General features: G+C 37.3%; 1 protein-coding gene and 1 pseudogene across 2 annotated transcripts in view; one reads left to right on the top strand and one right to left on the bottom strand.

The window, feature by feature from the left end:
- NUCB2 (nucleobindin 2) overlaps nucleotides 1-8066 on the top strand; it is a 46716-nt gene extending 38650 nt beyond the window's left edge. For both annotated transcript variants that reach the window (XM_074230188.1, XM_074230189.1), the window contains one exon: nucleotides 7436-8066. In XM_074230188.1, coding sequence (XP_074086289.1) covers nucleotides 7436-7569 — 134 coding nt within the window. In that variant the 3' untranslated portion in view covers nucleotides 7570-8066. The remainder of the gene's footprint in view (nucleotides 1-7435) is intronic.
- Nucleotides 1790-2657, bottom strand: LOC141518303 (bcl-2-like protein 1; annotated as a pseudogene).
- Nucleotides 8067-12416: the final 4350 nt, after the last annotated feature.

Here is a 12416-nt window from a genome sequence, read left to right as displayed (position 1 = left end):
TCAGTGTAGTAATCATTGCCCGGCAGATTGGGACCAGGCCTCTTCCTGGTCTTAGGGTAGGACTCCAAATATAGAAGGGGATAGAATTTTTTTTAATTTAGTATTTTATTTTTCCCCATTTACTTGCAAATTTTTAACATGTATTATTGAAACTTTGAATTCCAAATTCTCTTCCTCCCTCCCAACTCCTACCTCCAAATGAGAAGGCAGTCAATGACTAGATGTATAGTCATGTAAAACATTTTCTTAATAGTCATTTTGCGAAAGTATAGACCAAAAAAAAACCTTAAGAAAAAAAGTAAAGAAACATACTTCAGTCTGTATTTAAATACCATCAATTCTTTCCCTGAAGGCAGATGGCATCATCAAGTCCCTCAGTTGTCTTGGATCATTGCATTACTGAAAATAGTTTAAGTCAGTCACTTTGCAAAAGCTCGTGTAAGTTTTTCCAGGTTATTTTCATCATTTCTTATAGCACAGTAGTGTTCCACCATAATCACATACCACAATTGATGGGTATCCCCTCAATTTCCAGTTCTTTACCACCAGAAAAGAGCTACTACAAATATTTTTCTATATATAGGCCCCCTTTCCTTTTTGTTTTTCCTGTCTTTTGGGATACATACCTACATATCTGCTAGGTGAAAGGGTAGTCATGGTATGCATCTTTGGGTAGAGTTCCAGATTGTTCTACAGAATAGTTGAATCAGTTCACAACTCTACCAACAATACATTCATTAATATATAATTTTTCCCACATCCCCTTCAACATTTGCCTTTTCCTTTTCTGTCCTATTAACCAGTCTAGTAGGTATAAGGTAGTACCTCAGAGTTGTTTTAATTTGCATTTCTCTAGTCAATAGTTAGAGCATTTTTTTCGTATGGCTCTAGGTAGCTTTGATTACTTCATCTGAAAACTGTTAGTAACTTTTAATCATTTATTAATTAGGGAATGACTTATTTTTATAATTTGACTCAGTTTTCTATAGATTTGAGAATTGAAGACTATCAGGAAAAACTTCAATTTTTTTATGGTTCTAATTTTATTTTTTGAATATAGCAAACTTTATTTATTTCATTAAATATTTCCCAATTACATGTAAGAACTTTGACATTCATTTTTAAAAATTTTAATTTCCAAATTCTCTTCCTCCTCCCCTCCTTAAGAAGGAAAGCAATTGATAAATATATGGGCAACTAGATAGTACAGGGGATAGAATGGTGGACCTGGAATCAGGAAGACTTTATTTTCATGAGTTCAAATCTATTCTCAAATACTTTCCAGTTGTAGTCACTTAACTCTATCTGTCTCCATTTCTTTATCTGTAAAATGAGTTGAAGGGTTCATTAAATCATTCTAGGATCCCAAAGGGGTTCACAGAGTCTGACACAACTGAACGATAATAACAATATACTTTTTTTAAAAAAAAAACAAAGTAGATTTATTCTTTTTTTTCCCCTAGTGAAGTTCTATGTTTGTTTTTATAAGATTTTTTTTTGATCCTTCTTGATTTGGTCAGAACGGGAGAAGGGCCCAAGCTCTTAAGAAGTCTGAAGGAGGAGAGAGATCATATCTAGGCAACCAGCAAACCCAATGTGGTAGAGGTTCGAGAAGTTGCGTTTTTTTTTTTTTGGAGGACTCAGAGACTGAACAGAAAAAGGGTCCAAGGGTCTCAGACTGCATACTACTGAGGACCCTGGAGGTGGGGAGGGGATTGAGACTGTGGGAGAAGGCTTGGTTTAGCCCCTGGGATAGACATCAGCTGCATGTAGTGGATTTCCTCTGTGTCAGGACAGAGTACAGACCAAGATGTGTCAGAGTGGGTGGATCAGAGAGGTTCCAAGGTAGTTTCAGTGAATGATCACTTCCGGCTGAAGAGGGATCCCAACAGGACTACACCAGCCACTGTCATGCCAGTCAGCAGCCATCGGTTGAAGCGTTCCTGGCCCTTCCAGCTCTCTGCAGCTACATCACTCCCATAGAGCTCCACGAAGGTGTCCCAACCGCCATTTTCTTGGATCCAAGGATCTAGGTGTTCATCCAAGTAAGTGGCCATCCAGGAGGTGACGCGTCCTACCAAGACTTCCATCTCCTTATCCACGCTTTCCACACACAACGCCCCTCCGAAGGAGAAGAATGCCACAATTCGGCCTCAGTTCACCCCATCCCAGAAGAGTTCATTCACTACTTGCTCAAAGCTCTGATAAGCAGTCCCTGGAGTGATGTGAAGCTGGGACATCAGGTCACTGAATGCCCGCCGGTATCAGAGTTCAAATTCATCTCCTGCCTCCCTCAAAGCTTGCTTGACAGCAGCGACGGGTATCGTCTCATGGGCATCCAGGCTGCTGCTGTGTCCTGTGGCCCCACTCATCGCACGGCTGTCAGTGGGGTGCCAAGAGGTGCTGCCATTCACAGTAGTAGGTATCTCTGTCCCTTCTGAGGCCTCAGTCCTGTTTTCATCTTCAAACTGACTCCAATTGTATCCTTTCTGTGAAAGCTTGTAAGAAAGAAAGTCAACCACCAGCTCCCGGTTGCTGTGAGACATTTTTACATCAGGAATGGGCTGATCCAGTTCATTGTCCAAAGCTCCTGCTCTCTGGGTCTCCGATCTGCTTGACAACCCTCTTCTGAGATTCTGGGCAAAAATGCTGGTTCTGAACAGACGGAGAGAGACACAGGAGAGAGAGAGAGAGAGAGAGAGAGAGAGAGAGAGAGAGAGAGAGAGAGAGAGAGAGAGAGAGAGAGAGAGAGAGAGAGAGAGAGAGAGAGAGAGAGAACGAACACAAGAACTTAAAGGGCACCTTTTTCACCCTCTTCACCCTCCCAGAGTTCTGGGCTTTCTCTCACATCTTGGTAATTTTCCACCTCTTTCCAGAAGCCCGGACTCAGAAAAGCTTAAAATCCCCACCGCGGGCCCTGGGCCTGGGCTACCTGCAGGTTCTCCAACAATATACGTTTTACTTCAACTTTTTTTTTTTTTAAGTTTTTGCAAGGCAATGGGATTAAGTGGCTTGCCCAAGACCACACAGCTAGGTCATTGTTAAGTGTCTGAGGCCGGATTTGAACTCGGGTACTCCTGACTCCAGGCTGGTGCTCTATTCACCTAGTCACCCCCACTTCAGTTGTTTTTTTTTACAATTACTATGGCAAAATACATTTTCCTCTATTCTGTTCCCTCCCACCCTCCTCTTTATTCTATTCCATTTGTCTTTTTACCCTGTCCCTCAATTGAACTATTCTTATCCCCTTCTCCTCCTACTTTCTTGTAGGATAAGATAGATTTCTATACTCAATTGAAATTTTTCTTGTAGGTTTTGGATGTAGGAATTTTGGATTTATCTTCTTCTGAGTGTGTACTCTGATCTTGTCACCTTGATAACTTTTCATTTTTTCCTATTGTTTTCTCATTTTTCTCAACCTTTAACTTCACTTTTAATTCTTTTCTAAAGTGGAGCTCTCTTTCCTGGGGGGGAGACTGCACTGTTCCAAGCTTCTGGGGATTTGTACAATTGTTTTCAAAGATTCTTCTGGGATGTTTAAGTTTTCAGTTCTTCCAAGATGGTATGATCTAAGGAGACCTGTTTTACTATTCTGTGCTCTGACTGTGAGCAACCACTCTTTACTATTCTGGATGACACTCCACTGTGGCTGCAACTCTGGTGTCCTAGTGTTTCTCCTCCACCTGGGACTGCCACCCAAGCTTGCCAACCAGTATCCAATTATGGTCAAAGCAACAGAGTACTGCCCCAATGCTAGTAAACTCATCCCTGTAATCTCCTTTTGACCAGTTGTATGGCCCCCTTATCATCTACTGGAAGCAGTTACAGATTCAGTGACTCCTAAGTCATTTACTTGATCTGGGTCTGCATTAATTTGGCCAGCACTGGACTTTGCACCTCTCTGACCCTGGTGTAGCAGTCCCTTCCTGCCAAAGTTCTAAATTGTCTTGGACTGGAAAATATTTTCACTTCCTCTTTTTGTCAGTTCTGCCCTATAGAATTGGTTTAGAGTCATTATTTAAAGGTATTTGGAAGGGTGTGGGGGAGAGCTCATATGAGTCCCTGTCTTTTTTCTTTCATCTGGGGTCAGATATAATCCAACATATACTTTTATACATTAAAAACAATTAAATAAGACCAATTAAATAAAAGGAAACGGTAGGTAATCTGATTTCTGGTTTGAGGAAAGATTAGAGACTTTCCAAGTTTCCAAGTTTCAGCAGTTCTCAGAAATCAGAAAAAAGGCTGTCTCACTGCTCCCAAGTGTCAGCAGATAATCAGAGAAATATGGAAACAATAACTGATTAATCAGTAAATGGGTCTAATTTTCAGATAGGACATATGAATCACTTGGGATGTAGAATTATGAGAAAATCTCTTGTACCATTGAATTTCACTGAGTTTCTAGTCAGCATAACCTTGGTTAAAGAAGTCCTTGGTTAAGGGAGGGTCTCTAAGCAGTAGGTAGAGGTGGTCCAATTTCCCAGCCATGCAGGGTTAGGTAAAACAAGGACAATCAGGTTTTCTCTCAGTTTCCACAACTGAACAAACTTTTTTCACAGGACAGAAAACAGTCTAGACCCATAATTGAATAGGAAGGGAACTGAATTAGCTCCAGAATTGAGTCACAAGAGGGAGTCATTGTGGTTCAATTCATTCCCACAATTGACCTCTTGCTGTCATGATCCCCTCCATTTTGCTCACTATTCCAAATGAAATCATATGAGCAGCATTTATTAAGCTCTTATGTGTCAGGCCCTGAGAAATGCTGACCATGAAAAGGAAGGCAAAAGCAGTTCTTACCCTCAAGGAACTTGCATTCTAATGGGAGGGAAAACAGTTAAATAACCCTGTGTATAAACAAGATGAATAAAGAGATGATGATCTGATAGAGGTGTGGCTAAGTTTTCTAGAGAGGAGAGAATATCTCTGGGAGTGTCAAAGTCTGCTGAGAGGTAGATAAGGATGAAGATTGAATAAATGAACTCTTTAACCTCTTTTATTTCAACAACCTTCACTATCTGGAAATTCTTGCTTTAGAGTGAATGTCTTTTTCTATAATATTTACTCTTTTCCTCTTAGTCTGATCTTTTTGGGCAGGACAGTTCTATTGTGTAGAACTTCCTTATTTGCTAAATATCTATTGATGATGATGATGATAACCCTTCAAAATATTAAATTGCCCTGAGTTTTGATGGTTCCATAAGGTTGAACAATTCCTTATAGGTCTTAGGCCTTTCTCCTCCCCACCTGAACTTTGACTCACTTTCTCAATTTCCCCGAAATTGTGAACCCCACTAGAAAGAGAACTCTGTGAAGTATGTGATGTTAACTTCAGTGGGAGGATCACAGACCTGTGTCATTTTTTCAAATTCAAGCAATATTCCTATGCCTCCTGCTGTTTGAATTCTGACTGTTCCATTGTGAACTTCTCTGTGAAAGACAACCATGATTTGCCTTGAAAAGTGCAATAGTCAGTTTAGTTCAGGCCTGGAAGATAATAAGCGGAGATTAAACCAGGGTGAAGATAGAGCTGAGTATTATTTCCCCATAGATCCAGGAACACAATACACTTTCCTTGGTCAGAGATATTTCCTAGGATTGTTTTGTTTGCACTTACAAATATACATAGTCATATTTGAGACAGACTTTTCACAATTGCTAGTAAAGTATTAATAAATCAGATTTTTCAAGGGAGAATTAATAGTTGAATTGATTTATGGATTTCAGGAATTCTTATCTTTAGAAATTCTTTCCCCTTGGGCAAAAAATTATTTTCTTATCCCCCCCCACTTAATATTATTTTATTTTTTCCAATTATTTGCAAAGATAGTTTTCACTATTCATCTTTTTTGTAAGCTTGAGTTCCACATTTTTCTGTCTCCTTCCCTTCATTCCCATCTCCCCATGAGTGAGTAATCATAGGTTACATGTGTAATCATGTTTAACATATTTCCATATTAATCATGTTGTGAAAGAAGAATGAGAACAAAAGGGAAAAATCACGAGAAAAACCAAAACAGATAAAAGTGAAAATAGTATGCTTTAATCTGCCTTCAGACTCCATAGTTCTTTCTCTGGATGTGGATAGCATTTCTAACATGGGTCTTTTGGAATTGTCTTCAGTCCTTTTTTTGTTGAGAAGAGCTAAGTCTATCAAAGTTGATCATCTCACAATGTTGTTACTGTGTACAAAGTTCTCATTGTGCTACCCTCACAGCCTCAATTCATATTTTTTTCAGCATCAGTTCCAAGTTTTTCTGAAATCCACCTGCTCATCATTTCTTACAGTACAATAGTATTCCATTACATCCATATACCACAATTTGTTTAGCCATTCCCCAATTTGTAAGCCTTCCCTCAATTTCCAGTTCTTAATCACCACAAAGATAGCTGCTGTAAATGTTTTTGTATATGTGGGTCCTTTTTCCCTTTATATGATTTCTTTGGGATATAGTTCTAGTAGTGATATTGCTGGATCAAAGGGTATGCACAGTCTTATAACCCTTTGGGCATAGTTCCAAATAGAGTATATTCTTTTTTTTTTTTTTAATTTTTATTTAAGGCAAAAGGGTTAAGTGACTTGCCCAGAGTTACACAGCTAGGCAATTATTAAGTGTCTGAGGCTGCATTTGAACTCAGGTCCTCCAGACTCCAAGACCAGTTCTTTATACTACCTAACTACTTCTTAGAGTGTATTATTTTCAAGAGATTGTTGGGGCAGCTAGGTGGCACAGTGGAGGGAGTGCTGGTCCAGGAGTTGGGAGGACCTGAGTTCAAGTCTGCCCTCAGATACTTAATAATTACCTTGCTGTGTGACCTTGGACAGGTCACTCAACCCCATTCCCTTGCAAAAAGAAAACAAAAAGAAAGATTGTTATTGACAATTAGAAAATTTCTGATGTCACTCAGATTTAACAATGTACCAATCTGATGGACTAATCCAACCCTACTAGAAGATTCTGATTTTTTTTTAATGTATGTTTTTGTGTTTTCCACACTATGTCTTATGAATGGTCTAAAGCTTTTCTGAATTTTAATCCTTTAGGAAAGTTTAACAATATTAGAGTTATGACTTTTTTTATAAAAATTAATATTTTCTGGTTTATTTAAAAGTATTAGACTTATTTAAAAATGTATTGCAGAAATAAACAGGGAAATCTTTGAACCGGAGATTTGTATTTTGATTTCCAACTGATTTTCTCATAGAGAATTATTATTATGCTAATTGGATGGTTCTTATTTTTTAAAAATATCTACTTTTTTCACATAGAGGCAAATGGTTTTTAAAAATTTCTCATATTAGTGCCAGCTTGAAACTTAGACAGTATCACCCTTAAGAGGAAACATAAGATGTAATTTCTCAAAGAGAAAAGTCTTTTGGGGCCTTTTCTGTCACTATTTGCATTGATGTGTTAATCTTTCTGTTTTACAGCTGGGCAACACCAAGAAGAGAAGTCAGAAAAGCATTCTCTAGGCAGTGACCACCTTCAGCCTTTGCCACCACAGCATGTTTCTCCTCTTCAGGAAGGAGCAGCCATGGCTGAACATGTCCAGATTCACCCTTAACCACCTGGTGCCTCAACTTTATACTTTTCTTGTTCATTTTCTCATTTGTTTAAAAAGAGAGACTAAAGTGAATTAAGTAATTAATTTAAGATGTCTTGCTCCTACCTGTAGCATCAACAATAAGATAATTGTAATTTTGTTTTTACAGTAAAATTTTGCTTCAATACCTCCTTAAAAATGTGAGGGGAGAAGTTACTAAAAATCTAGTTCCCTTTTTTGACTTCCATATCGATAGGCAAATCTTTATGCCTGGGGGATATGATCCCATTAAGAAATTAAAACAAAATAAGAAAAAATGGTAGTTAGTTGTGAATAAATAATTTATTCTCAGGAGAACTCCCAGAAGTAACATAGAACTCCTATGAAGAATCTGAAACCAAGGATCAAGTTTTTGCATTTCTGGCACTGCCAACCTGCTTGTTGTTTCTGAGACCAAAAAAAAGTACCCCTCAAAGCAAAACTTTGGAACTTTAGCTTTTATTTTTTAGAAAAATTGCCTGGAAGAATTATGCAGAACAGTAATGATCATTCATGTTTACAGCTCCCTCAGATTCACACTATAATTGGGGGGGAAATCATTATGGGAAGGGGATGTGTTTGGTTGTCTGAAATAAGTCTGGAAGGAATAAGTTTACTTCTTATTTTCAATTTGATTTCATATTTTTTATAAAAAGATTGTTATTGCTTTTTCTTTTCAGTCAATGAAACCAATGCTGCTTAATACACATTCATTATAATTCTCTTGTATTAAAACCTTTAGTGATAGTTCATCAATTTCATTTGAAAATTAGGGGTTTGATTAAAGATCTTTTAGATTGTATTCTGTGTCATCAATTTTGAAGGGATTCACAAGATTGTGCATCTTAGTTGTTACTTTAAAATGCAGACCTGCATATGAATTTTTAAAGATGGAAAGACAGCTATAATTGGCCTCTAAAATGGACTGACATGATGTGGACACCACTATACATTGGTACAGTGGTATAAATATTTTTACTAAACTTTCATTGTAATGAAGGTAAATGTATTATACCAGCTCTGTTGAGGGCCAACAATTTACAATAGTGTTCTTCACACATAATAGCCTTTCTTCCTAAGAGTCCTTGAAACTCTGCATGCTGTCCAAATGATGATCATTTTTATTGAAAAAAGATATCACAAAAAATAACATTGGAGTTTGCTGTGCACATTTGCCCACCTTCTTTCATTTCTACATTCATGGTATATTTCCTTAAATCTTCTATATTAAAGATTATACCTTTTAGATTAAATGTAGATAGTTGATGGACTTCTTTTCTTTATTTAATTGCTATAATTTGACTTCACTAGATAGTTTTTTTGCTTTGATAGAAACAATTCATTTCTCTCATACTTTACCACAAGTTAATGACTTATCTGTGTACTTGACAAGTAGGAAAAGAAAGATAATTCATCCTGGTACTGTGAAACAGTTTTCATAAATCAGCTTGTCCAAATTCTGTTGTTTTTTTCTTGGTCTTCAAATTTTAACCATCTCTTTTATATTTTATATTTTCTTGAATTTCTCAAACAACTCCTCTCATCCCCCCTTTTAATGTTAGGGCAATAAATTACAGACCTAGTAGAATACTACTTTTCCTTGATTATTATCCTGTGATTATCATGTCTTTTTATATGAATACCTGCCATTCTGCTTCATGTGTTGAGAATCATGGTAGAGTTGTTTTGGTTCCTTTTTATTAAACACAAATTTTATAACTATTTAAATTTACTTAAAGTTATAGGAAAACATAACTCCTTTCTCTGTCTTTAATTTTTCCTAGATGAATTATATTTTTGTTTCCTCTTTGCATTTCTTTCCTCTCTTAGTATGACTGACTTGTTTTCATTGACATTTGCATTGTTTGATAGGTGAAGTTGGATTTGGAGGAATAAAAAGAAGGCCCTTTGGAGCAATCATGTTACTCTTGCCAAGCTAAATCATTAACCAGGATCCTTTCCTCTAGGGTGACCTTTTGGGTTTCTGCACCTTGACATATGGAAGACACATTTCTCCCATAGAGAAATCTCTAACTTGACACATAGGATTATCAATAGATGTCTCTTGTCCAGTTCCTTGATGGTTTTTACTCCATCAAAATAATGATGGTTATCGAAAATAAGCCAGAACCTGTCCCACTTTTGGCATATGATAGTATTTTTCACCTCTTTAATCAGTAATAAGAAACTACAAGTTTTTTTTTTTTAATATAGAACTACACCCATATTTTGGTGAGGTAAATCTAATTCACTCTTCTCTGTTGTCATCATTCTTGCTGTTTTAAAAAGACTTGAGCCCTTTTCCTGATTCATTGCTTCTACTCCATAGGCAAAATAATAAAGTTATTTCCTCCCTGTGGCTCCTTTCTGTTTTCCTACAGTTCATTTTGCTTTCCTTTCCTTGGTTTTTAGACAGAATTTGTAGACATCCTACCATTCTCTAGGGAATATCTTGAGGAAAGCAGAAAAATAACTCCTTGATTTTAGTTGTTTGATTCAACTTGCCTGAAATGTCACAACCAACAACCTCAAAACCAAGTTCTAGGCCTTCTCATTTCATATGTTCTTGCCTTCACAATTCTAAGGCTGATCTTTTCCTGGGAGTTCATCCTACAGCGATTCTAATTAGGACTAAAAAACTTGTTAAAATAGGCTTCTGTTCCAAGAGATTCATGGAATAGATAAAAATCCATGCTAAATCTTTTACTTTGATTACTATATCATTTGTATATGATAACCTAGGTTACCTTTGCATGAAAGTTGAAAGTTCTTCATTTCCAGGTTTTTTCTCTTTCATTACTTCGTATGACTCTATTCTTTCTGCCTTTTCCATCTCTCAGTTTGGTGTTGAAGAAGCTTTGCAGGCTGAATTGCCTTTCATGCTGCTTGGGTACATCCTTGCATGCCAGAATGGGCAAAGGGGTGCCATCAAAAATTGTGACTTTTGCTCTTCAGACATTTCCTTTTTTTAAGGCTTTCTGGCACCTTTCACATACATTGAATTCGGAAACCATTGGAACTTTTAAAAGTGATCATGAGTGCTGATTCATCAGTTTTATCTATGGGCACATCAAGAACCTATGATTGGGGGAAAGATCATTATGGGAAGGGAGTGTGTGTCTGGCTGTCTGAAATAAGTCTGGAAGGAATAAGTTTACTTCCTATTTTCAATTTAATTTCATATTTTTTTATAAAAAGATTGTTATTGCTTTTTCTTTTCAGTCAATGAAACCAATGCTGCTTAATACACATTCATTATAATTCTCTTGTATTAAAATCTTTTGTGATAGTTCATCACAAAATCTATTTGAAAATTAAGGGGTTATGATCAAAGATTCTTTAGATTGTATTCTATGTCATCAATTTTGAAGGAATTCTCAAGATTGTGCATCTTAGTTGTTGCTTTAAAATGCAGTCCTGCATATGAATTTTTAAAGCTGGAAAGACAGCTATAATTGGCTTTTAAAATGGACTGATATGATCTGGGTGCCACTGTACTTAGATTAATTAGTACTTTGTTTGGGTCACTTAAAAATGAATAATTGCTTTGTAATTTTGATAACTAAGTCAAGAAGATACAGATTCAAGCATAAACTTTTCAATTTGTGTTTGGATTTTTTTTCTCTTTTTTGGATATATGTTGTAATAAGTCATATTCTCCAGTGCAATATTTGTTGGAAAATGTTGTTCCAGTCATTCTTTGTATGGATTTGTTTTAAATTTGATTAAACAGAAAATCAGAAAATATGTGAATTTTGGTGTAACTTTCTGTGGAACTCACATTTGATGATGACAGTTCTTTGCTGTACGCCAATATTCTAATGTACATTGGAGAGGTCTCTTGTCTAACCTCAGAATTCTTTTTTACAATATTCTTGTCAAGCTGATATCCTGATTCTACTGGAGCAGTTTGACAGATGGGAAGCTCAGGACTTCATAAATCTATCTTTTGTTGGATAGTGTCAGTCACAAGGAAATGATTTATTGCCGGGTTTTTATTCACAACGCCGGCTTCTTTATGCTAGTCCGTCCTCTTACTCACCAGTCCAACGCGTGATGAGTCTTCGGGGTACCTCCGGCCCCCACTCTTTGATGGGGGAAGAACCAGACAGAGCGCCTGAGGTGGGTAATGAGTCTTTATTCTTCTGTGATCACATTGATTATGTTTCCCCCTCTAAGCGACCGCCAAGCCTCTTCCCCCCGCCCCCAACAATTTATCATGTTGAAGCTGAACTTAAACTTCCATCTTTGCTCAGCTATTTAAAAATGCAAAGGACTATACCAGGAGGATCCTTGGAATAAATCTCCTGAGGGTTGGAAAGGTACTTAAAACTCATGCCCAATTCATAACTGAATAGCAACCTTCTTTACACTATTTCCCCCTCCTCTCCCTGCCCTCCCAACACCAGGTGGTCTTCATCGTGTCCTGAAAGACCTGCCCTGACTGCTCAGCAAGGTAGTTCATGAGTCTTGAACAATAGCTTTTGTTAGGTTTCTCCCCCTCCCTCTCATATTGAGCTATCGATCCTTGGCTTTTCATAAATACCCCAAGCAAAAAAATTCAAAGAATTGCAAGTAATGAGACATCTTGGTTTAGAAATGGATTAGAAGTTTGTTGGTGGCCCAGATAAGGGTACTGCTCACTTGTTGGGGCCCTGGGCAGATGGGAGAAGGATCAGAAAGATGGCCAGAAGGGAAGCAGCTTAGCTTAGAAATAGCTGGCAAATTGCATCATCCGGGCCAGATACCTGATGGTCCTGTTAGCCTCTCTCTCTAGAAGAGTGCTTGGCTCCAAGTTTTTCTTTCCAACCCAATTCTTGTCCTCATCC

Source organism: Macrotis lagotis, chromosome 3 (genome assembly GCF_037893015.1).
Source record: "Macrotis lagotis isolate mMagLag1 chromosome 3, bilby.v1.9.chrom.fasta, whole genome shotgun sequence".
NCBI classification, from domain to species: Eukaryota; Metazoa; Chordata; class Mammalia; order Peramelemorphia; family Peramelidae; genus Macrotis; species Macrotis lagotis.
This window is presented reverse-complemented; position numbering and strand designations above follow the sequence as displayed.